General features: G+C 35.9%; 2 protein-coding genes across 2 annotated transcripts in view; one reads left to right on the top strand and one right to left on the bottom strand.

The window, feature by feature from the left end:
- The window catches only part of LOC105061411 (probable protein S-acyltransferase 7), a 32508-nt gene extending 18419 nt beyond the window's left edge, over positions 1–14089 (bottom strand). Inside the window, 1 exon segment of the mRNA XM_010945446.4 lies at positions 13563–14089. Within this exon segment, the coding sequence (XP_010943748.2) occupies positions 13563–13661 (99 nt within the window). The 5' untranslated portion in view covers positions 13662–14089.
- Positions 14090–23099: 9010 nt separating this feature from the next.
- On the top strand, positions 23100–25809 carry LOC105061423 (double-stranded RNA-binding protein 3). The gene is given in 5 exon segments (XM_010945463.4): positions 23100–23585; positions 24013–24260; positions 24389–24434; positions 24437–24607; positions 24763–25809. Coding segments are annotated over 4 exon segments (1287 nt in total). The 5' UTR covers positions 23100–23585; positions 24013–24014; the 3' UTR covers positions 25587–25809.
- Positions 25810–25830: the final 21 nt, after the last annotated feature.

Raw genomic sequence — 25830 nt, 5'->3', positions numbered from 1 at the left:
GAGGCTTTCGCGGCCCTCCGATGGCCGCAGTGGCACCGCTGCCTTAAAGCGTTGTATTCCTCTCCTCTCCTTTCTCTCTCTTCCTCTCTTTTCTCTCTCTCCTCCTCTGGTGTACCATTTCTCACAGCGAACTGTCCCGTTCCCGTCAGTCCCTCGATACGAGATATACCGATCTTCAGACTGGTACGAAATTCATTATTAAAAATATTATCCTTAATTTTCATAATATAATCCATAAACAACCATATTCATAATATAATATTTTGGATTTACACAAAATATAAAGGATACTAAGGATCTTAAAATATCAGGATGTTTGTCAAGTTCTATTTCGGATTGGAATCATCAAAACCATAACTAAAACCAAAATCAGATGGTTTTTAATTTTTTTAAACCTATCATTGAAAACCATCCCCATTTAATTTTGGTCAAAACTGCTCCGATCCATTTAGAGATGGATAGAACATTCAGGTATCCATCCCCGTTGACTTCTCTAGTCTGTAGAAACAGGGTTGTATAAGATACATCAACATTTTTGTAATTGACAAAGACTTAATGTACCGAGAGTACCATATCTTTTGGTGCAAGGCCAATACTCTCTATGCCTCTTGTACCATACCATATCGATGTATGTTGTTGGTGCCACCTTTGCTGTGTAGGCACCAACTAGATATGTGTGTCAGTACATTATATTCATGTACAGCACTGTAATGGAACCTGATCAGCTTGGCTTCCAATGCCAAAACTTTCAACCTTGGTTTCAAGCCAGATTGATTCAAACTTTCTAAATCTAATGCTGTAAAGTCCAAAGTGAGTGTTATGTAGGTCCATCACAAGCACAGTGTGTTTCTAATTTTGGTATAAAATGACATGACAAGATTTGATATGAAGTGGATAAGTGACAAAAGTGATAAATATTTGGCTAACCTTTCTCTTGGAGTTACTAAGTCAATTGAAAGACTACCTAGATGGTTAGGTTTCATCTGATCTGCACCCAACTGGGCTTTCCCAAAAGGTAGAATCTCTGCCCATGCAATCCAGCAAATGCATCAATTTTTTGTTGATCAGGAGGACCAAGTTCAAATCAAGAAAAAAGGCATTGACCACCATGTTAACAATATAAAATGAAAATAGACCAAAATAGAAACATCTACAGTAGACATCTGTCATATATATTACAATAATGATATCACTAAAGTCACACTAACAATCATGCAATAACCTGAGAAAGAGAAAAACCTCCACATCATTAGCACAAAACTACCTTCTTAGCTAATAAAAGAGTATCTCAGACATAATTTTAAAAAAAATCAAAACAAAAAAAAAAGGACAAAAAGGAATTTTTTAAATAAATATTCTAAACATTTTTCATATACCAGAACCTACAAGGAAATGGAACAAATGCTTTCTCGATTCCAACCCTCAATCCACAACCACCCACCTCCCTCATCCCATCCCCGATCCCACACTCCTACTGCACAGCATTCTTCCCAAAATCGTCAATTTCTCTCATCCCTTCCCTTCATTCAAACCTAGCACACCCTCTTTCTCCCGTAGACTCTCAACTCCTTCACTCATTCCATTCAAACATAATACAACCACCTCCATTAATCCTAACATGTTGGTTTTCGAAAGAATTTAGAAAGTGGGGGAGGAAGTAATGTTCCCTTTGCTCTAGATGGGAAGGAAGGGAGAGTAATTTACTGAAGGGTTCTTAATGATGACTAACAACTTTTACCCATGATCTATGCATTCTATGTAAAGCATCAAGCCCCTTTACCTCCATTCTGCAATATCTCTCTCTCTATATATATACAGCATGTTCCAATATCCTATGCACACATGACATGAGATCACCACTGGAAAATGTTTCTAAAAAATGTGATAATACTAGCTTCGACCAATTAACAAGCCACAATGCTCTTTTTGAAGAGAATGAAGGAACATGCACATGGCAAAGCTCCCCTTAAGAGCCATACCCAACAAACAGGCCGTCAAGGTGAACCATAGCATCACCTCATAGTCAGCCTTGGTTAGGGCTAGGCCCCACCCCTACTCAAGCCTGGCCCGAAAATTTTTTTCGAACTTCGAGCCTGGCTTTGGCCCTATGATTTTAGGAAAAATCAAGCCTGGGCCTGGCCAGAACACATTTAGGCCAGCCCGAACCCCCTTCCTCTCCCTCTGTTTCTCTCCTTCCTCTCTCTCTCTCTCTCAACTTCCAACCTCTCTAAGGACTTCTGCTCCAGTGCGAGCGCTCCCCAAAGTCGCCATCATCGTCGAAGGGTGGAGGCGACGGCATCCATCGCGTAGTGGATGTGGCGATCGAGGCCATTGGGGCCCTAGAAGACTCATCTAAGCCCATGAAGAGCAACCCGTCCTTGCCCATCACTTCCATGTCTTCTACCAGTAGCACACCCTCTTCCTCTTCTTCCTTGTCGTTGTCTACCTCGCTGCCGTCCTCCCTCTTGTTGGGCGGACGTTTGTGGTGGAGCTTATCCTCCATGGAGGCTGTGAGTGGGGTAGTGGGGGAGAGGCCAACGGTTGTAGAGGACGACGGTGGACTTGAGGATGGATTGACAGGAGGGAGGTGCTCGCCATCACCAGCTCTGTTGCCGACATTGGGCGGCGGGGTTGTGGAGGAGGGAGGAGGGGGAAACTTTTGGCGAGTGCTGTCAGCGAGGGAGTTGCGGTGGGTGGGAAGCGGGTGGTTGTGCTTGGCGGTGTAGGTGATGATGAACATGGCCAGATCTGTCTGGCTTCGTTCCACCTGCTTTCGAGCCAAGCAACCCTTGGAACTGCTAAGATTCTCCTTACCTTTCACGAGTGTATGGGAAGAGACCAGAGGGATGTGGTGGCAGTGAACAATGAATTCCGACTAGAATCGGGCTTACAAATGGGCTCGGGCCCAGGCCAGATCAATGATAGGCCTGAGCCCAGTCTGAAAATAAAATGCGCTCTATATTCGAGTCCAAACCCGGCCTGATTCTTTCGGACCTAGCCCAAAGCCCGACCTGCAGTCGGGCCAGCTTGAACCCATTGGCTCCAGCCTTAGCCTTGGTTCTACTAGGGTAGTGAAGGATGGAAGTGCTCTTACCTATCCCTTTCATAATGGTCCTACTTGTTTGCCTTGAGCACTCTCTTTCCTAGTGAATTCATACTGCATCCCTTGACCTCTCTAAAGCCTTTCTCTCTCAAATTTTCCATAAGGCTCTTGTAATATATATTACCTTTATGGAGAGATATGAATCTGAAAGGAAAGCCAAGAACCATAGATTGCCTTAGGAATGCCCCACAGCCGCACTATTCCTTAGTTTTCTCTTATTTCTCTTCATATTTCTGTTTCAACAAGTGTTCATGCCAGTTTCTACTTGGATGGTATCTAACATTGACATTGATGTTGCACTAGGAAAGTATAGTTATATAAAAATATTTTGTTTTCTTTTGAGTACATAATTTTTAAAGTACAATCCCATCTTCAGTGAATTTAATCGGAGTCAAGATCTATAATTGGAGCTTCCATCTGATAGGTACTTATAATATGTCTCTGAATAATTTTACAAAAAGAAATCCTCTCAAAAAAAAAAAAAAAAGTCAACCTAAAGGACCAGCCTTTTCCTTACACACCCTCTTCCAACTATCATATGAGAACTGTTCTCATCCATTCATGTATTTACCTCACACCTGATAGAAGAAAAAGGGAACCTCTTAGCCTTCAACCAAGTATTCCTGCAGCGATGTGTCACGGATTCATGGTCTGGACCAACTTTAAATCAATTGAGAAATCTAGGAAAAACCTTCCTAAATTATTCATCCAAACTACCATCAGAAACTAGTAAGGTTACCTTGCAAACTCTATGCTTTATACCTACCATAAACATCCATATAATGCCACTAACACATTTCCAAAATAAGAAATCCACCTTAGGGAGGGGGGGAGAGGATAAATGGCAACCTATCATGATCACCTTAAACCACCTCACTAAGAGATATGCAATCATGTCATAGAGCCCCTATTGTTAGTCCTCCACATTTGTGGGATCAGCACTTTCTAGCCATGTTAACAAACCTAAGCCCCAATAATTTTGGCTATGAATGCCAATCTTAATCTATTATGAATAAGTACTAGAGGTGGCAAAAACTTGTGATTTGCACAAAGAAAATGAATTAGAGATCTAAGAACTGGCAACAGAAAATAATCCTAAAAATTGTAGAGAACAAAGATAATCATTTGGATTTAAAATGATGACAAAATCAATAATGGCAGCTGTTCCTAGTTTCATAACTCTCTGAAGATATTAATTTTCAAGTACAACTTGAACTCCTCACACTTACACTCCACAATGAATACAATTAAGATAATGCATAAACAGCCTTTTCTACTTCATATTGAGATACTGCTCAAGCTTAGACACAAAATATGTAAATTAATATATAACTCATAACTCTTAATAGTCATAGACCAAGTAACAAAATTTTCCTATTTATTAAATATTTGCTACTAATCCTTGAATTATGACAAGAATGATGCTCTTAGAGGCCAACAACTTGTATGACACTAGAAATGATCAACAGATATGTGATAGCCCGAGGCCCATGTAAGAATCCCAGCCAAAGCCCAAATGAACAAAAAAAAAAAAAAAAAAAAATAGGGAGGGAGTCTTCTTCCTCCTCTCGCCGGCTCCCGATCGGAGTCGGAGACGAGCTCCCTCCGGCCTATTTAAGGAGGAGATCCCTCCTCTCTCCTTTCCACCAAAAATCCTAAGCTCAATCGACGGCAATCGCCGGAAAATCCACCACGGAAGACCGTCCCTGTGCCGTCCAATTTCTCACCGGAAAAGCTTCGCCGGCGACGGAGGTAAGCCTCCTCCCCTTCCTCTCTTCTCCCCCTTCCTTCCCGTGCCGATGTGCACGCTCGCCGGCGACTGGAGTCGCCGGATTTTATTGCGGAAGTAACCTTCATTTTTTTGTCGTTTCTCTTTGATTCCGACGCCGGTGGTCACCGCCGACCACCGGGTTTGGTCCCCCTCTTGCCGCCGGATCGCCCCCCCTCCTGCGACGGCCGCCCCACGCCGACTGCGCCGCCGGCCGGCCAGCCAAGGAGGGGACTTGCCGGTCTCCTGTTTCGGCCCAAAAGAAACCCACGGGAAAAGAAGAAGAAAAGAAGAAGAAGAAGGAAAAGAAAAGAAAAAGAAAAGAAAAAGAAGAAAAGAAGAAAAGAAAAAAAAAAGCAAAGAAAAAAAAAGAGAAGAAAAAAATAAAATAATAATAATATAATAATAATAATAAATAGGATTTTCTCTCCTCTCTCTTCTGTGAAGAAAAAAAAAAAGAAAGAGAGAAAGAAAAGAAGAAAGAAAAATAAAATAAATTAATTAATAAATAATGATATAAATAATAAAATATGAGAAAGAGAGTTTCTCTCTCTTCCTCTCTCCCTTCAGTCTGAACTAGTATTTTTCTCTCTACTTTCTCTCTCTAGAATCCTCTCTTTAGATTATTTCTCTCCTAAGATTTCTAGAATTTTGAAAGAATGATAATGAATTTAAATGATCCTCATGATAGATTTTTGATCTGTGATCGTCGGACGGTATACCGACATCCACTTTGATTAGATCAGGTATTTTTAGATTTTATTTCTCATGATTTTATTGAATTATCCACATGATAATCTGAGCATGATTTGATCTGATCGATCAGAATTTGTTGAATCATATTGTCTGAAAAATTCAAGATGAGTTTTCTCTCTCTAGAATTTTCTCTCTCTAAAATTTTCTCTCTCTAAAATATTCTATCTCTTGATTGATTCTCTCTCTAAAAAATTAGTGAATGAAAAAATTTCTTTTAATAGTCTGATCTGATTCTAATGAAGAACCCTGATCCATGATTGTCAGACAGCGTACTGACACCCACCTTGATCAGACCATGAATCTTTAGATTTGATCATCCATGATCCCGATCTAGTCATGACTTGATTTGATCATGTTGATTTCACCACTCGAGATATTGGATCAATCGTAATGTTGGATTATGTCACCTGATCAATTCGAATTGTACCTCATGAATTCTCTCTCCTCTAATTTTCTCTTTCCACTTGATTTTATGAAATCGATGAAGAAACTTCGGTCCTATCACTTCGAATCCGATTTGATCTGATAGTCAAATTTTGGATCGTTTAGGTTCTAATTAGATTTTGATTAGATGAAAATTAGATGATCGGACCCAATCTAAACCGTTGAAATATGGTATTCGTATTCTTTCTAATTATTGAAATTGATTCTGTATAAGATTGTGGATGTTTGATCATGGGATATCATGATATGATCTACGAACAGAATTTTTGGAAGAAAAATTTATAGAATTATGTGAATTTATTGGAATGCGTTCGAGGTAAGTAATGTTTCACTTTTTCTAGATTTATCGCAAATTATAATGTATTTTTCTGACATGATTTGTGAAACGATGCATGAATTGGATGAATGGTATTTTGTTATGAAAATATCTTATTTGAAATGTTATGATGAAGCATGATTGAACATATTGATTCCATGATGCATTATATTGATTGATTTCGATACTATATGATTATATGTTTTATTATCGAAATTAGAATATGAAATATAATTTATGAAGAATTATGATATAAGAAACATTATGAATTGACAATCTGACTATGTAAAGGACCCCGCCAATGGGGGCATATATGTTGGCAATTGATTGTCCTGAGGGTTTATGTCGCCAGCGAGACCAGCGACATGTCGCCAGAGAGACCAGCGACAAACCGCCAGCGAGACCAGCGATTCAAAGGACATGGCTGCCAGATGATTTGCAGCCTACCGCAAGCAGATACGCGGTATTATGATCCTGCCACAGGAAAAATATGGTCATAGCTCATGATTGACGAAAGAATTTAAGAACGAAAGAAATTGAAATCTGGAAAGAAATTTGAATTTTCGAAAAAGAAATGAATTTGGCATAATTATATTGCATAATTGAAATTGATTTCGAATTGATGAACTCTATATGCTTATTTTCTATAAATGATTATTTACTTAAATGCCTGATGAAATCTGTTGAGAAGTGATCATTGCTTACTGGGCTGTCTAGCTCATTACCTCCTATTTTTATTATTTTTACAGATGTTGAGGAATTAAGATGATACAAGATATGAATGGAAGAGTGATCAGAAGCAGAATCTCTATACTTTTATTTTAGGTTGAAAGTCTTATTGAAATTGATGTAAGGCCTATGAATCATTGTTGAATTTATTGAGACATTAAAGAAAAAAATTTAGGTCGTTATGTTTTGGATTTAAATTATTGTCTAATTATTCCGCTGTTGTTTTAGAATAGCATGATAAGATGCCTTGCATGCTTATAGAAAGAGTTTTCTATGAGTATGCGGCGGTTGCCATGACCCTCGATTCACAATCTCGGATCGGGGGCGTGACAATTAAAGTGGTATCAGAGCGTTAGTAGATAAACTAAGATGTATATAGAAGGAGTGTTAGTGGATAGACACTAAGGACATTATAGTGTAGATCTTTGATGATTGTAGTGGAGAAATATTTAAAAATTTTGATTAAATATTGAGATTATATATAAAAGGATCACAAGAGATTATGATATATGGAGTTTGAAATATGATGGATAATCTATAGATCATGATATGATTAGTTAGATCCTGATCGAAAGTAATCACAAAATGATTGACCTAAAATTTTATTGTGCATTGTGGTTATTAATTTGATCATTGGTTATTCAAGTGAATCGTAAGTTCAAATTTGATATAAGAATAATACTATGATATTACTTTTAGTTGAGAAGTTGACTATTATTGACAAAATAAAATTTGACGATAAAATATTGTTCCAGGATGAACTAAGAAAAATCTTTTATGATGCTTGATTGGAATATTTATCGAAATTGAATTTGGTATGTGGATTATATATAAAGTGGCATATTAGGATGAATGCATATTTGAGGATATTGCAAAGAAACCTATTTCTTATTGAAGAAATCGATTATGAGGTTGTAGAATATTCATCGTACTGGAATCTTTAAATCATCATCCTTAGATCTAAATAATGGATCTTATTATGTCTCTTGGAGATACATGATGTGTATGAAATTTTAATTTAAAGATTTCGTATCTAAGTTGATCAAGAGATTTTCTGATATTATTGTTGAGGTTGTTAATAAAATTGATATATTCAGATTAAGATAAAAGATCTGATTTATATTTATTTCAGATTAAGGGATCCATGTAAATTTACAATTTAAAAATTTGGGATTTAGGAATTGATATGGAGTTCCTTTGCTTTTGTTAATGAGGTCCCTAATTGAATCTACTATTAAATGAAGATTTGATTTTTTGAAGCTTGTATGATTGTTATGAAAGGATATTTGATAGATATTGAAGATCCTGATGATAGAAATTTTAAAAAAAATAATGATTTGAAGTTCTTATATATTAAATTATGTCCAAATTTGGTGAAGCATCGAAGGATTTTTTTCTTCATTAATTTGACTTATAAAAATTTTTGGTTTGAAAATTATCGAATTGAATTGATATGAGAATTGAGATTTGATTCATATTGATTATAGTAAATCTATATGATGGTTTAAATATAATATTGGACTCAAGGGTTAATCAAGATTATTGTACACCAGTAAAGGTATGAATGAAAATCGAAAGTTAATCTTTGATTTCAATTGAAATTTAAAATTTTAGGATAAAAAAATAATTTGATCAAACTTTTTTTGGTGAACCAAGAAATTTTGATTATTAGATCAGAGTGCGCAGCGGAAGCATGGTAATCTGACTACTTTGAGTAAGTCAGGAATGTTGACCCTTTGAGTTAAAGAATTATGATAGATGATATGGTTTGATACAAAAAATTTATTGATATTAGAAAGAATAATATTTTAAAATTTAAATTATTTTTGGATATCCCTAATGTGATTTTCAAAAGTAGAGCTTCCACCTACTATGCTACAAAAATAATTAGCATCCTAATTTTAGGATGAGTGGACCTTTGATTTTTATTTTAGATTTAGAATATTTAGAGATAAATTTTTTCTATCCTAGAATTAAATTTTATAATTCTCTAATTACTAGAAAGAATTTGAGATTGTTTATCGAATGATGATTTCGATCTTAGATTATTATACTCAAATATTTATCTCCAGGGTATAATGAAATTTGAAGTTAGAACTCTTTTGATCATTATTATTGCTCTGACTGAATGAAAAAGAATGAGGTTATCTATTGATATTGACGATTATTCTACAAAAGATGGATTGGAGTTATTTATAATTTAATTTGATAATGAATCGATTAATTAAGAGTTGTTAATGTTTAGATAAAGAAAATTGATATACTTACTTAGAATAGAGACATTGATTTTGATTATAAGAAAAATATATTTTGATTTAAATCAATTTTTGAGTTATTGATTTTTATTATGGAATGACTTAATGATAAAATTTGCTTCAAAAATTAGAATATTTAAGAGTTTGAGGGTTTGAGTAAGAAAATTTCGATGACTAAAAATAGTGATATTGATTCAATCAACAATGATGATATTGATCTTTATGAAATGACTTAACGATGAAGTTGCATCGAGAATTAAATATCAAAAGTTCAAGAATGAGATTGAAATGATAAATCTTCAACCTTTGAAAGTACGAATAAGAGAAAATATTTTTAAATTTTGATTGATTGGGATGTCATCATATGATTCATAGAAGTATGTTTTCCTATCTTATAATGGGTTGAAATTAAGAGTGGTTAATATTTTGAAATAAATAAATAATTAATTAATGATGATGAATGAAATTTTTATGCAAGAATAGAGACATTTACCTTCTTCTATTCACAAGAGATAGATTTGATTTTAATTTGAGTCATGAGATATTGAACATTAATTTTTATAGAAAATGAGATCATAATTTCGAAATCTTGAAATATTGAAAATCTTTGAGATGTTGATCTTGATAAATAAGAAAATGAATGGTTCCATTTTAGATCGATATTTGATGTACCGACTTTTTCTTATGAAATAATTTAAGAATGAATTTTACATCAAGAATTAGAATATTGAAATATTTGTGGATGAGATTCAAGTAAGAAACTATGAAGACTCAGGCAAGAAAAATTTCGAGGACGAAATTTCTTTTAGAGAGGAAGAATGTGATAGCCCGAGGCCCATGTAAGAATCCCAGCCAAAGCCCAAACGAACAAAAAAAAAAAAAAAGAAAAACAGAGGAGAAGACTCCCTCCTCTCGCCGGCTCCCAATCGGAGTCGGAGACGAGCTCCCTCCGGCCCTATTTAAGGAGGAGATCCCTCCTTTCTCCTTTCCACCAAAAATCCTAAGCTCAATCGACGGCAATCGCCAAAAATCCACCACGAAAGACCGTCCCTGTGCCGTCCAATTTTTCGCCGGAAAAGCTTCGCCGGCGACGGAGGTAAGCCTCCTCCCCTTCCTCTCTTCTCCCCCTTCCTTCCCGTGCCGATGTGCACGCTCGTCGGCGATTGGAGTCGCCGGATTTTGTTGCGTAAGTAACCTTCATTTTTTTGCCGTTTCTCTTTGATTCCGACGTCGGTGGTCACCGCCGACCACCGGGTTTGGTCCCCCTCTTGCCGCGGATCGCCCCCTCCTGCCGATGGCCACCCCACGCCGGCTGCGCCGCCGGCCGGCCAGCCAAGGAGGGGACTTGCCGGTCCCCTGTTTCGGCCCAAAAGAAACCCACGGGAAAAAGAAGAAAAAGAAAAGAAAAGGAAAAGAAAAGAAAAAGAAAGAAAAAGAAAAGAAAAAAAAAACAAAGAAAAAAAAAGAGAAGAAGAAAAATAAAATAATAATAATATAATAATAATAAATAGAATTTTCTCTCCTCTCTCTTCTGTGAAGAAAAAAAAGAAAGAGAGAAAGAAAAGAAGAAAGAAAAATAAAATAAATTAATTAATAAATAATAAAATATGAGAAAGAGAGTTTCTCTCTCTTTCCTCTCTCCCTTCAGTCTGAACTAGTATTTTCTCTCTATAGAATTGAACTTTCTCTCTCTACTTTCTCTCTCTAGAATCCTTTCTCTAGATTATTTCTCTCCTAAGATTTCTAGAATTTTGAGAAGAATGATGATGAATTTAAATGATCCTCGTGATGGATTTTTGATCTGTGATCGTCGGACGGTATACCGACATCCACTTGGATCAGATCAAGTATTTTTAGATTTTATTTCTCATGATTTTATTGAATTATCCATATGATAATCTGACCATGATTTGATCTGATCAATCAGAATTTGTTGAATCATATTGTCTGAAGAATTCAAGATGAGTTTTCTCTCTAGAATTTTCTCTCTCTAAAATATTCTCTCTCTTGATTGATTCTCTCTCTAAAAAGGTTAGTGAATGAAGAAATTTCTTTTAATAGTCTGATCTGATTCTAATGAAGAATCCTGATCCATGATTGTCAGACAGCGTACTGGCACCCACCTTGATCAGACCATGAATCTTTAGATTTGATCATCCATGATCCTGATCTAGTCATGACTTGATTTGATCATGTTGATTTCACCACTCGAGATATTGGACCAATCGTAATGTTGGATTGGTCACCTGATCAATTCGAATTGTACCTCATGAATTCTCTCTCCTCTGATTTTCTCTCTCCACTTGATTTTATGAAATCGATGAAGAAACTCGGTCCTATCACTTCGAATCCGATTTGATCTGATAGTCAAACTTTGGATCGTTTAGGTCCTAATTAGATTTTGATTAGATAAAATTAGAGGATCGAACCCAATCTAAACCGTTGAAATATGGTATTCGTATTCTTTCTAATTATTGAAATTGATTCTGTATAGGATTGTGGATGTTTGATCATGGGATATCATGATATGATCTACGAACATAATTTTTGGAAGAAAAATTTATAGAATTATGTGGATTTATTGGAATGCGTTCGAGGTAAGTAATGTTTCACTTTTTCTAGATTTATCGATAAATTATAATGTATTTTTCTGACATGATTTGTGAAACGATGCATGAATTGGATGAATGGTATTTTGTTATGAAAATATCTTATTTGAAATGTTATGATGAAGCATGATTGAACATATTGATTCCATGATGCATTATATTGATTGATTTCGATACTATATGATTATATGTTTTATTATCGAAATTAGAATATGAAATATGATTTATGAAGAATTATGATATAAGAAATATTATGAATTGAAACCTGACTATGTAAAGGACCCCACCAATGGGAGCATATACGTTGGCAATTGATTGTCCTGAGGGTTTATGTCGCCAGCGAGACCAGCGACATGTCGCCAGAGAGACCAACGACAAACCGCCAGCGAGACCAGCGGTTCAAAAGACATGGCTGCCAGATGATTCGCAGCCTACCGCATGCAGATACGCGGTATTATGACCCTGCCACAGAAAAAATGTGGTCATAACTCATGGTTGACGAAAAAAATTTAAGAACGAAAGAAATTGAAATCTGGAAAAAACTTGAATTTTCGAAAAAGAAATGAATTTGACATGAATTATATTATATAATTGAAATTGATTTGAATTGATGAACTCTATATGTTTATTTTCTATAAATGATTATTTACTTAAATGCCTATGAAATCTGTTGAGAAGTGATCATTGCTTACTGGGCTGTCTAGCTCATTACCTCCTATTTTTATTGTTTTTACAGATGTTGAGGAATTAAGATGATACAAGATATGAATAAAAGAATGATCAGAAGCAGAATCTCTATACTTTTATTTTAGGTTGAAAGTCTTATTGAAATTGATGTAAGGCCTATGAATCATTGTTGAATTTATTGAGACATTAAAGAAAAAAAATTTAAATCATTATGTTTTGGATTTAAATTATTGTCTAATTATTCCGCTATTATTTTAGAATAGCATGATAAGATGCCTTGCATGTTTATGGGAAGAGTTTTATATGAGTATACGGCGGTTGTCATGACCTTCGATTCACAATCTCGGATCGGGGGTGACAAGATACGACAGATGGCTTCGAAAAGAAAGTCGCAACTGGGGGTGCAGAGTTCTAAAATGAACAAAGCACACCAACAGATTGATTCATAAGATCAATTTTCCAAATTGCCTCATCAATCATCCTGTAATTCACTGAGACCAACAGATCCCACCTTCTAAAGTTCGTTACTTGATAGGCTCTAAATCTATTAACAATTTCCAAACAACAAGAAATAAAGTCAGCTTTTAAAGCCTCTTAAAATCACCATTCTTTCAGCAACAAATAAAAAGGTCGAGAGGTTTTCACATTAATACACCTCAAAAAATCAATGCAACAAGAAACAAAATGAGGCACGCAATAGAAGTAGAGAATCAAATCTCAAAACCCTAACTTTCCCCTTTGCCTGCTCCGACATGAATGCCATATTAAAAGCAAAATTGTTTCCAGTAATAGCAAGGTGCTAGCAGCCCCTATGTGAACAAACGCTTGCTAGAGAAAGAGAGAGAGAGAGAGATAGAGCGCGCAGGAAGGAAGGGGAGTAGAGACCACCACTTACGTTGCTGCCCTTCCAGACCTTATAAACCCTCGGCGCCTCGCCGTCTGCCGCGGCCACGGCGGCCGGATCCGGGTCCCGGGTAGGTGGGACTACGTACATTTCTCCTCGCCGGCGCCTCTTCTCCTCCTCCTCCGCCCGCTGGAAAACGTTGGATACTCGGAGTACTCCCACAGAGGGACGACGATCCAGAAGGGATCTTTCCTAGGATCTCTGCTCTCTCCCCACCATGACCGCCGCCCGCCGGCGTACCGCGGATCCCAGCTTCGGGCCACCCAGACGTCCGCAATCTCTTCCGTCACAACCCTTCCTCTCCTCCTCCTCCTCCCCCTCTTCCCCCGCTGCTGCCCAAACTACTTTTCTCCTCCGACTAGCTAATTCAGAGGGAGAGGAGGAGGATTCGGCCGTGTGAAATTTCTCACACGTGCCGGGTTGTTGGCGGGTGGGTGCTCAACCTTCCACACGAGCGGCGGATAAGAGTTAAGAACACCAGGGAGGAGGACTCCCAGAGAGGACCGCTACGCGTTCCATATGGATCAGGTTTCTGAGAACCTGACATCTTTGACACTTAAATATTCTGAAATTGGACGTTAATTTATTGGCAAAGATGAGATGTTCAAAATTTTCAAAATAACATGTGAAAACCTTGATGTTGAAATGTTGGCTGATAGAGTCAAAAATTTAGATCATTATAATTCTAAGAAAGTTTTATATTACATAAGTTCCAAAAGATGTTGTCCAATAGTATTGTTATGATATGTTGATATAATAATACGTGGGAGTTTATTTATGTTAGTTTAATAAGTGCTCATATTGATATAATCAACAAAATCTTTGGGCAGTTGAAGGCGCAGTTGAGAGCAGGCAAAATATGCAGGTAAGTTATAGATGAAGAGAGTATTTTATTGTCATCAGTGCATGGCAAACTCGACGGCTTTCATGAAGTATATAGTAATTGAATGATGAAATGGACAAACAGTACTATTTTTAGCAATAATGATACAATACAGATGACGTATGAAAAAAGTCTTAACAAAATCAAATATCATTTTACTAATAATGCCAACAGTAATGAGCAATGTGGTGAACTAAATGCAAATTTTTTAAGTGGGTAACGTTTTTAAGAGAATTTTGGTGTTTAATGCAATCCACTCTAAAAGATGCAAGCACTTAGATTAAATTAATCCATTAAAATTAAGCATTGGTGTCCTAATATTAACAACAATCAACAACCCAATTGGCAACTTAGTTTGCATTGTAGTATAATGGAAAATCTCAAAGAAGGATCACTCATCTAAAGCAATTTCCTCATTGTTTTATGATTGATCTCAATTCCCTGATCAATTCTCTGTCCCACATGGTAGTGGGTAGCTGAATCAATCATCCAGGGCCACATGCAGTGTTCCTTTTAAATTTGCTTTTTGTTCTATCGTAAATCTAGACTAGATTCAATTACTGATAGCTACCATCCACTACACAAACTCTTCCCAAAGAAAAGGTAAATTTTGTTTCAGAAGTAAAAAATCTCCAGGTTCGTTTAAAGAGTCTCCTTCTGAGTGCATGTAGGTTTTCAAAGAGCCGAACTCTTTGACTTGAAGGTTCTTTTCACAATATCTTGCCGCTTTTGACGCCCGCTTATTAGACTTTTGATCTTAGAATGAGAAAACAGCAAAGGAGCGGTCAAGAAAGAAAAAAAAAAAACGGCGTCAAGGCTGTTCTTGTTTTCCTTTCTTTTAGCCGTCGGTTGGACGTCAAAAGTAGGAATGGTCGCTGGGGGAGCCATGAGGAGCGTCAGGCGGGCCGGTAGCTGGAGTTTCCCAGCCGCGGAAGTTTTGTTCATGGATGGTTCTGTTTGGGAACAAAGCAGACAATATATACTAATATATATATATATATATATATGCTACAAATATATTTTCTGATCTTTTTATAATACTTTTATAAACTATCTTGATATGATATTGATAATTAATTATTATATTTTCAAGAAATACTGATAAAATTTTCTATTTTAGTGGCATATATAAGAACTCAATATTTTATTCCAATATTTACTAGCAATTATAAATATCCTTAAAGTTTCAATCCAAATGTTTTATTCAAATATTTAGTAGCAATTATATATGTCAATATAAACCATTATATCTAATAATTTTTTTTTAAAATAAACTATATAACTTAAGATCTGACTTGAATGGCGAATCCTTGACCATCAGGCTATCATGCATAAGAAGTTTATTTTACTTAAATTATATTTAGTATATTGCAGACAATGATAATCTAAATTATTTAGTAAATTAGATTATCTGGAATCTGAATAGATTGTCCTAATATTGATTACTATATTTGGTACATGTAAGTAATATTGTAGTAAAATTATTATAAATTTTGATTGACATATTTGGTATAAAATCAGATTACTGATAACGTAACATCAAATTTTAAAATATTTTTAAATCAAATTTATTAAAAATCACATCCCATGCATAAATTTTTCAATTTTTTAGAATAAAAAAATAAAAATATATTATATATTATATATATAATATAACATATTATATTATTTTTTATTTTTTATTTTTATTTTATATTATTATTTTTATTATTTCTATTTTTACTTTTTAGAATAGAAGAACAAAAATATATTATATATTATAATACATAATATATATTATATTATATATATTATTATTTATTATTTTTATTATTTTTTATATTATTTTATTATATAAATTTATAAAAATCATTCCATCAAATTTTCGAACGGTTATGCGTGGTCGCCGGAAGGAGAGGAGGAGAAGCGGACACGGCAACGGGAAGAACTGCCAACCCCTTTTCCTTTCAATCCCAGTCTTTTTTTTTGGGATCTAGATCTAAACCACAGATCGCTCGCCCGACTGCTCTCGATCCCAATCGGAGCAAGATCCGTCGGAGAGAGATCCGTCAACGAGAAGAAATGAAGAAAAAGAAGAAGGGCACAGGAAGATCTGTCCCTCCTCTTCTTCCGACGACACATGTGGCCGTCCGAGCAGGAGGCGGCAATCTGATGGGGAGATCCTTTATTTCTAGTCTCTCTTTCCCGTCATCCGCCATGGCATCATCTGCAGCGATCAATGGCACTGCATCTCTCTCTCTCCCGGCATGGTCATTCTGCACGGCACCGCTGTGGCGACCGGCGCAATGTGTCTTTTTCTTTTTTCTTCTACACGTGTTGATCGGCATGGCATCGATTGCGATGATGAAACATCACCTTTTTACGCCCATCAGCGATGGACAGATGGGGATCGGTGGCGGTACGCCAACGGCCATGCTTTCGGACGGTCGCCGGCCGAATTTCATGGTGGAAGAGATGCCGGTTTGGTCCTCTTTCCTACCACCAGAGGAGTTGGAGAGGTTAGGGGGAGGCACTGATTTTTTGATGGATGGCCCGTGCGAGGAGGGGGGCACTTTCATCCAAAATTTTATTGCAAGATTACCTCATGGGAGATAATCTGGATAGCCACCCCTCCCTTGGTAATTCAGATTATCTGAATTACCTGATAATTTAGATTATCAATCCAAAAAGCATACCAAATGTGGTAATCTGGTGGGATCCCTTTAAATTACCAGCAATCTTGATAGATTGCCAGCTACCAAACACAACCTTAGTCACATACATTCAGGTCGTTAAATAATCATTTGATATACATATATTTTATTTCAGTCATTATTTTTGTATAAACATATCTTTTTTGATAAAAATAAAAATGAACACTTTATTTTATATTTCTAAAACTTTCTTTTAAAAATCAACTTCATGTATTTCATATTTATATATAATTTTTTTAATGAGATCTATGAGAATAGATAATCATATTCTCATATTATAATTTTATCTTAATTTTTTTTTGACTATTGATATTTTAGTACATGTTTTATCAATATATAGTAATGCTGAAGGTAGGTGAACTTATTTGTAAATATCTTTAATATAAGATTTCCAATCATAAGAAATTTGATGGCCATTGGAACATATATGATAGCCTTAGAGCAACCAAACTTAAGCGCTATCAAAAAAAGAAAATAAATTTAGATTTATAATAGTCCCTAAAATCTCACAGAGATTATTATTAACATACTAGTTAGATGTCATAATAGCACATCTAATTCTCAGCACCTCAAGTTGTATACCCTAGAGAAATATTTTAAAGCAGCATTTAAACAAAGTATCATTAATAAAAAAGTATTTATTTGAAGGTAAAGGCATTTATACAATAAAAAAAATTAACTGTATAAAATAAGAAATATCTCAAGTAATTTTCTATCAAAAACTATTTTTATTATAGTAAATAGATAAAGAAGGTCATGAGCAAAGCATATTCTTTTCCCCATTTCATTAAACTCTTTAGTTGATTAGGTGGTGTTGATTTATATAATCTTATATCCAAGTAAAATACGGTCATAAAATATGCTCAGTTACCAATCAGCAATCTACTTAGAAATGTTTCATGGATGGAGAGTAGTAAAGATACCATCATGTGCACGATCTTTATATAAGCTACTCAGTATTGCGGAATCGTGTATTGAAACGAGAAAGTTTTATCCAATACACTTAGGATATATGAGATACATCTAGGTTAAGAACTAAGTTGAACACCTCCTGGATGAGAAGTAAATGTATAATTACAATGATGCTTTTGAGCAATAGTGAAGGAAGTAAGAAATTTCCCCAAATTTATTAAGAATCAATTTACAAAAAAAAGTGTATAGTGTAGATACAAGAAAGGAAAGAGAGGGTAGAGGATGGTGATGGAAGTGAAGAAGAGGAAGGGGACAGTTACAAGAGTAGTGGAGACAAAAGTTGAAATGGTTTTGTAGCTGCCTAATATTTTGCATGAGCATAGGTTACACTAGAAGTTGAAGGTGTGGAAGATCTTTTATAGAATCATATCAGTGGACACATTTTTACTATAGAAAAATTTAGAGTTTCTTTCATACCCTATATGAAAATTCTTAGCCATGAGCAATTAGTCTCAACCCTTTCTCATGCCTATGGGACTCTCTTACGCCTCCAAGTGCTCCATAGTTGAAGTTGATAGGTCAACAAGCAATGTTAAGATAAGAGGAATAGAGTTCCCAATAGATCAGCATAAGGACACCTAATGAAGAGATGAGAGACAAATCCAGAAGATCCACCACAAAGACGGTAATCGAAACTCCTCCACCTAGGGATGAGCAAAAATTGAATTTGAACTAATCAAACCAGTGAAATCAAATCAAACCGCAGTTTGGTTTAAAATTTTATTCGATTTGGTTTGGTTGGTTTTTGACATATAAAAAATAGGTTTGGATTGGTTCAATTTGTCAGTAAATAAAATCATTCTCAAACCGAACTGGATTGGCTTTAATAAAATGAGTCATTTTAATTAGGATATTGTTTATGTTGGAGTATTAATGTACTAAAAAATAATTTTAGATTTATGGTGTTGTTTATCAATTTAGTTTTATATTGATTAGTCTTAAACCCTAAGTGACTTACTTACTGAATTATTTATTTTTTTTGCAATATGTTAGAGATCTTTATTTTGATCCTTAATGATGGTATTTGTTTAAGAATTTTATTTTATTGAGTGATAATATCTTATGTCAATTTAAATCATTTTACTTGATAAATTCTCTTGGTGGTACTCTTATGTGAAAAGAAAACAACTCTTCATGAATCACAAATAATAATAATAATATAAACCGGTAAACCAAACCAAACAGGCCGTTTAAATCATGTTGGTTTGGTTTGGTTTCAATCTTTTATTGGTCCAGTTTGATTTTTAAAAATGTTAAACCGTTTAGGACTACTTCGACCTAGGTTTGAGCATGAAATCGATCCAAATCGGATCATGCTCACCCCTACCTCGATCAAAATCGGATCATGCTCACCCCTACCTCTATTCTTTCTTTATAAGTAGTTTACCAATATGAAGTTTGTTTTCAGTGCCAACCTTTTGGAAACTTTAATATTTTTTGAAACCTGTGCCTTCTAAGTAACTCTATAGAAAGGACAAAGGTTGTCCTCATCATTGATGAAATGGTACTAGAGTTAACACTAAAGATGCATCTTTAGTGAGCTTCTACACTAGCACACCTATAGATCTTGAAGGCCGAACAATAGAGGGTAAGTCTATGATTTGATCAAGTTGACCTAGTTTGGTAGAGGAGAGAGGCTCCACAAATCAAATTTCTCATTCCTGATATTTTTGATTCCAATAGGAGGTAATGAAACAGTTTCTATAGATCACTCTAAGGTATAAATAATGAAAAAGAGAAATAAAGAGACAGTAGTCCGATCTATACAACTCTCAAAATCTGATTCTTTCTCGATTACTAAGCTTGAATGAAATGTAGTTCGAAAAGGCATCCAGATATATGCATATTTCTTTCCATAAAGGAGAAGCCCTACGAAGCTTTTTCCTCACATGCATACCAAACCTTCTACAAAGAGCGATAGGAACTTTGCAAGCCTTGACATCAGGACCTTGGTGATGATTTTGTATAAGTTATGAAGAAGGCTGATAGGCTACAAAACTTGAGCTAAAGGAGACCATCCTTTTTCAGAATAAGTGTTACATAAGCATAGTTAAATTTGCCAATATCTAGATCACCTTATGAAAGTCTTCGAGTGATGCCCACCTGCCATCTTTAAGGGAGTTTCAATCTCCTTGAAAGAAGTAGAAGGTGAAGTCATGTGGGCTTGAAGCCTTCATTGTCAGGGAGAAAACTATAATGTTAACTTCTTCAAAGAATTCCTCCATCAAGAAGTAGATGTAATGTAAAGGAGTTTTATTATAACTACCTTTGAAAGAAGTAGAAGGTGAAGTCATGTGGGCTTGAAGCTTTCATTGCCAGGGGAGAAAACTAAAATTTTAACTTCTTCAAAGAATTCCTCCATCAAGAAGTGGATGTAATGTAAGGGAGTTTTATTGTAACTACCTAGGACCTCATCCAAAAAGATTAGTTGGAAGATACTTTTTAAAATTCTTTGCTCTATATAAGTATCCAAGATCTATCCAATGCATAGCTGATGTGAGGCTAAACATATGCTGACATGAATCCCACATACTCCCTTTGTTTAAACCTTGGTATTGTCATCAGATTAAGGGTCTAAATCTATTTAAATCTGATTATAAGCACTATAATTGGCCAATGGTCACTCCAATGAGCTTATGTCGTAGTATTTCTTAGTCCATATAGATCATGGGTCGAGTTTGCTCCGATACTATTTGTAACAATCTAGGATCTTAGTCAAAAAGGCTAACCAGAATGCATTATTTAGATTTCTTAGTCCTATATAAATATCCAAGATTTATCCAATTATAGTCAATGTAGGATTAAATATATGCCTATATGGATCCTCACAGCCATAAAGAAGATTCCAATTAATGGACAATATCGAGGGAACTAGATGAGCGAAAGAGGTTCTTAAAAAAATTATGGAGCTTTGTAGCAATGTCACCTTGATGGGAGTATTCTATACCATTGTCCACCAATGAAGTCATGAAATTTTTTTTTCCTTCAAGAGGCCACGATGTGGAGGAAGGATGTAATTCTATCACATTCCTTCAATCATATAATTCTTAATATTTGGTTCCAATAGAGTGCCTCCTTTTCAAAGATTTCATTTAAGGATTGTTTCAAGATTCTTCTAGCAATGAGCTCAATGGGCGATAAATCAATGATTTCTTCCTTCTTATCAAGGAGTTCGACATCATGCAACAACTATCTTTTGTTCTCATTATTGGACCTCCTCCTAGATGCCAACCAAGCTTTAAAAGTTGCACGTAGTCTTTTAAGATTTCTAGCCCATTTTGCAATGGAATTACCACAACCTCTAATTTTCTACCATGTGCTGAAGATAAGGCTCATTTGATTCTGGAGAATTGGAGGGGCCAAGATGATTCCTGAAAATTAGAGGAGAGTTTCTTATTTGGTTAGAGTTTCAAAAGAAAAGAGAATGAAAAAGCTCTTCTCATAGAAATACAATTCCCACATTGCATGAAAAATAAAAATCCATGGGAGGTAAGTTTTAGAACTTCTCATGTGATAGAAATTGATAGCCTTTTTTTTTTTCAAAAATATTCTTTTAAAATCAATGACTAAAATTCTGTAAAATATCAATAAATAATTAAATTGAAATACCAAATAGTATGATATTTTTATTATAATATTTATAATATATTAATATTATTTTAATATATACTAATATAATACTTTTATGGATATAAATATAATATTTATATTAATATAATATTATTTTAATATTATATCAATATAATATTAATACATATATATATTAGTATTATATTAATATAATAATTTTTATAATCTAATGTTATAATATAATATATTAATATTATATTTGAATTAATATAAAAATATTAATATTTATATAAATTTGGGAGCAAAAAGATATAGACTTATGTTTATCAAAAGTATAATAGATATTTTATATAATTTTTTTCATAAAAATAGATACTCAACGAAACATAGTTATTCTAGAATGCCAAAATCATATTTTCGAACTCATATTCTCAAAAAATAACTTCTCATAAATAACATTTTTGGAAAGAAAAATTCTTCCTATGAACTAAATGAGTTCATAATATCATCCAAACCCTCTTTGATCCGCTACATCCTAAATCTAAATCTAAATCTACTCCAAGTTTAAAAATTAAGATTATTATCCAGAGCTATTGATACGTCATCGGACAATGTATTTTTTTTTTTTTTGAATTGACACTAAAAATAAGTTTTCATGCTTAACAGAGAAAAGAAATGGTCCAATCGAGCTTGAGATGGATGATCTCTTCCATTAGACCAAGTGAAGTCCCTGCCCTTCAGATCAATGTTGATAAGCTATAGAGAGACAATGAAGTCCAGGAAGATTAGGTTATCTCTCACACATTGGAGGGTTGCCACGTCGGCCAGAGTGAGACTTTGTGATTTTTATAATATATGATCAATATACATGAACAATATATAGGACAACTATTGTAGAAATTTTTTTTTTCTGCCTTTGTTGATAACAAGTAATTCAGCTTCTTGGATTTATGGTCGTTTAGCCTACCGGTATAGTTTTCTTTTGATGTTTGATCATTTGAGATGCTAGGGATAGTTTTAGTATTAATAAATTTGGGCAAGTTGGGGATGCTGAAACTTTTATTTTTATTGTGTAATTGGAACTATTTTTGGGTGTGATTGTTTGGTCTAATGCTCCCCTCCACCTTGGCCAAGCAGCAGGCTAGTGTACACACCCTCATGCCTTGAGTGACTCATGGGCTCATAAATTATGTCCGCCAACATCACTAGAATTGTGCTTGACCACACTGCATCTGTGTAATGCCGCACCAAAACTCCCCTGGGGACCAAACACACTAAGTTTTAAGGCCGGTGCCAAACCAAGGCACCTCAGAGTCCCTGGTGTGAACCCCTCCAGCCAATAAGAAGGTGGGAGTCATAAAAGGTTTAATGGTGATCTCTCTTGCAGCTTTAAATTATACAATACTAATCAGAGATGAAATGATCTAAAGGGCTGTGGCTGGCCCCAGGGAACAGTCAGAGCCTTGACTTGTGAACATGTAACTCCTAAAAGGCATTTAAATCCCACTGTTAGGAGACCCCAAAGCCAAGGCCAAAGGCTAAGATTAGTGAGAGAGAGAGCCACAAAAAGCTTACAGATGCTATAAATGCCCATTAATTGCAGAGAGGTGGCTGGCTTTGGGCCCTGTCCACTGCTGGATAACCGTGCTCCATTTGGAAACCCCGCTGCTTAAATACATAAACTCAGGAGTCAGGAAAGGAGTCCGATATCCATCTCCTCCTACTCTGAACTCAGAGGAATCCAAGACCACTGGAGGAATCCCACCCAAAAGAAAAAAAGCAACCTTTTATGAGAGGTCTTCTTTCTTCTCCCTTCTAAGATGATATGAAGCCCATCATGATGTTGTAAAGCATTCCAGTGAAGTGGTTGTGTTCCCTGTCCTACTTTTCTTAAAGGTTGGTTCTCCATTATTTTCCTTTCTCCTTCTCTTTCACGACTTCTTCCTTGTTTGCCTTCTGAAAAAGTTGCTACTTTTTGAATCAAGACTTCCTCTTTTAATTTGTTCTCCTGTAAGTTTGGATTGTCTTTGAATTCTAGACTCATGTCTTTTGCTGCTTCTTTGTTTTCCTTATAAAAGGTGCTGCCTTTTGAATGCAAAGTCCTCGTTTAAATTGCTCTCTAACATGTTGGGCTGTTGGTTGTGCCTTTTATTATTGTTTCTTCCCTGCTTGCGTTCCAAAAAGTCGTATGTTCTTGGCCTGTTATAACTTTGGAGTTATTTTTCTGTTTTGTCTTTTAATCCAAAGGTATTCTTTTCCTTGTTCTCTGTCTTCTTGCAAGCTTGGATGCTGTGTTTGCTTTAAAGTGGTCCATTGATCACAGGCATGTATAAAAACCAGCTACAAGAGCTAGCACAGAGGAGCTGCTTCAATCTCCCCTCCTATGCTTGCATCAGGGAAGGACCAGACCATGCACCAAGGTTCAAAGCCTCGGTTAACTTCAACGGTGAGATCTTTGAGGGGCCAAGCAACTGCACCACTCTAAGGCAGGCAGAGCATGCCGCAGCTGAGGTGGCCCTCACCAACCTCTCCACCAGAGGTCCTTCAAAGTCTCTGGCAGCTAGAGTCCTTGTGAGTCCCTTTTCCTCATTTTCCAAAACTTTGTTGCGTTCCTCTTTTATCTTGTCATGGGGAGCAAGCCATTTGTCTCTTGTCATTGTTTTTTTTTTCCTGTTGTCCTATAGCTACTTGTTGAATAGGATGAGACTGGGGTGTACAAGAACCTTCTGCAAGAGACCGCTCACAGGCTGGCTTGAGGCTCCCCGTCTACACTACAGTGAGGTCAGGGCCTGGCCACCTCCCTGTCTTCACTTGCTCTGTGGAGCTTGCTGGTATGAGCTTCGCTGGTGAGCCAGCAAAGACTAAGAAACAAGCTGAGAAGAATGCTGCCATGGCTGCTTGGTCTGCTCTTAAACAAAGTAAAGAAAATCAAGTGTTTCTTTTCTTTTAGTGTGTCATTATTCTTTTGTGTTCTTATGGTTATATCTTTTTTCTTTTCTAAGTTTTTTCATTTCTTTTCTTTTTGGGAGCAAAGTTGTTATAATTTATCTTTCAAATGGTTATATATTTGTAGTGCCAGATTTGGGTTCTTCCTCTCAGCAGGCCAGAGAGAAAGAGAAGAGTGAAGAGCAGGAAGAAGTGCTTGTGACTAGAGTTTTATCTAATTTAAGGCCTAATGAGGAGAACAAACCAGTGAGACAGAGAAATCAACATCAACAGAGGAGCAGGGTGATCTTATTAGGCTCTAGAGAGGGCACCTCTTCTTCTTTTCTCAATTCTTTAGCATTTCATCACAGATGGAAGGTTTTGGATCCTTTATGTGCTCAACAACAGAGATGTTTCCTAGCTCCGAAGATATTACCCCCAATGACATTGTTGCAGCACTCTTCTATCACTTCCCAAGAGCCATCTTTCTCCAAAGACAAAAAGAGCAACAATGTACCTCTCCTTTCATCAAATAGACCATTGCCTTCACCACAATTGGAAGGGAAACAAAAGTGTGAGGAGGAACAGAGCAATGGGACTTCACTTCCGAAGCCAACTCCGGCATATACTCCTACGCCGGTCTATTCCCAGGCTTTTTCTATGTCGAACACTTCGGTGGCCAACCAAGTGATGGATCATAGAACCCAGCAAAATCAGATGAGTACCAGGCCATTTGGTCCTTCAACTGGAACAACTCCTGCAAGAAATCTACAGGTAATTCCAATTCCAGCAGTGTTTGCCAGTGGTGGATACCGTCCACCTGGTATTGCTCCTGCTGTGCATATAAGATCTGTGATTCCGGTCTGCGCTGTCCCACCGATGAGGCCGGCGGTTAACACCATACCAATCCAGAAGAAAGAAGAAGGAGAGATCTCAGCAGCCACCTCAAAGCTCAACAGGCTTCACTTGTGAAGATGGGATGAATTACTTAGGAGTATCTCTATAAACTTTTAAGCTTATTCGAAGCACATCATCTTATGCTGAAGGTTTTGAATTTATGGGTTTGTTTTTTGAGAACTCTCTCTTGGCTTTGCTTCTCTGAATTCATGGATTTTGGCTCATGGTTCTTCAGCTGATGGTGGTTCCTCAGTGGGATTTTGTCATATCTTGCTATGTAATTGATCAACTTCTACTATATGTTCTCCCATTTTCCAAT

This window comes from Elaeis guineensis, chromosome 8 (assembly GCF_000442705.2).
Source record: "Elaeis guineensis isolate ETL-2024a chromosome 8, EG11, whole genome shotgun sequence".
NCBI classification, from domain to species: domain Eukaryota; kingdom Viridiplantae; phylum Streptophyta; class Magnoliopsida; order Arecales; family Arecaceae; genus Elaeis; species Elaeis guineensis.
Note: the sequence above shows the minus strand (reverse complement) of the source record. Positions and strands in the feature narration are given on the sequence as shown.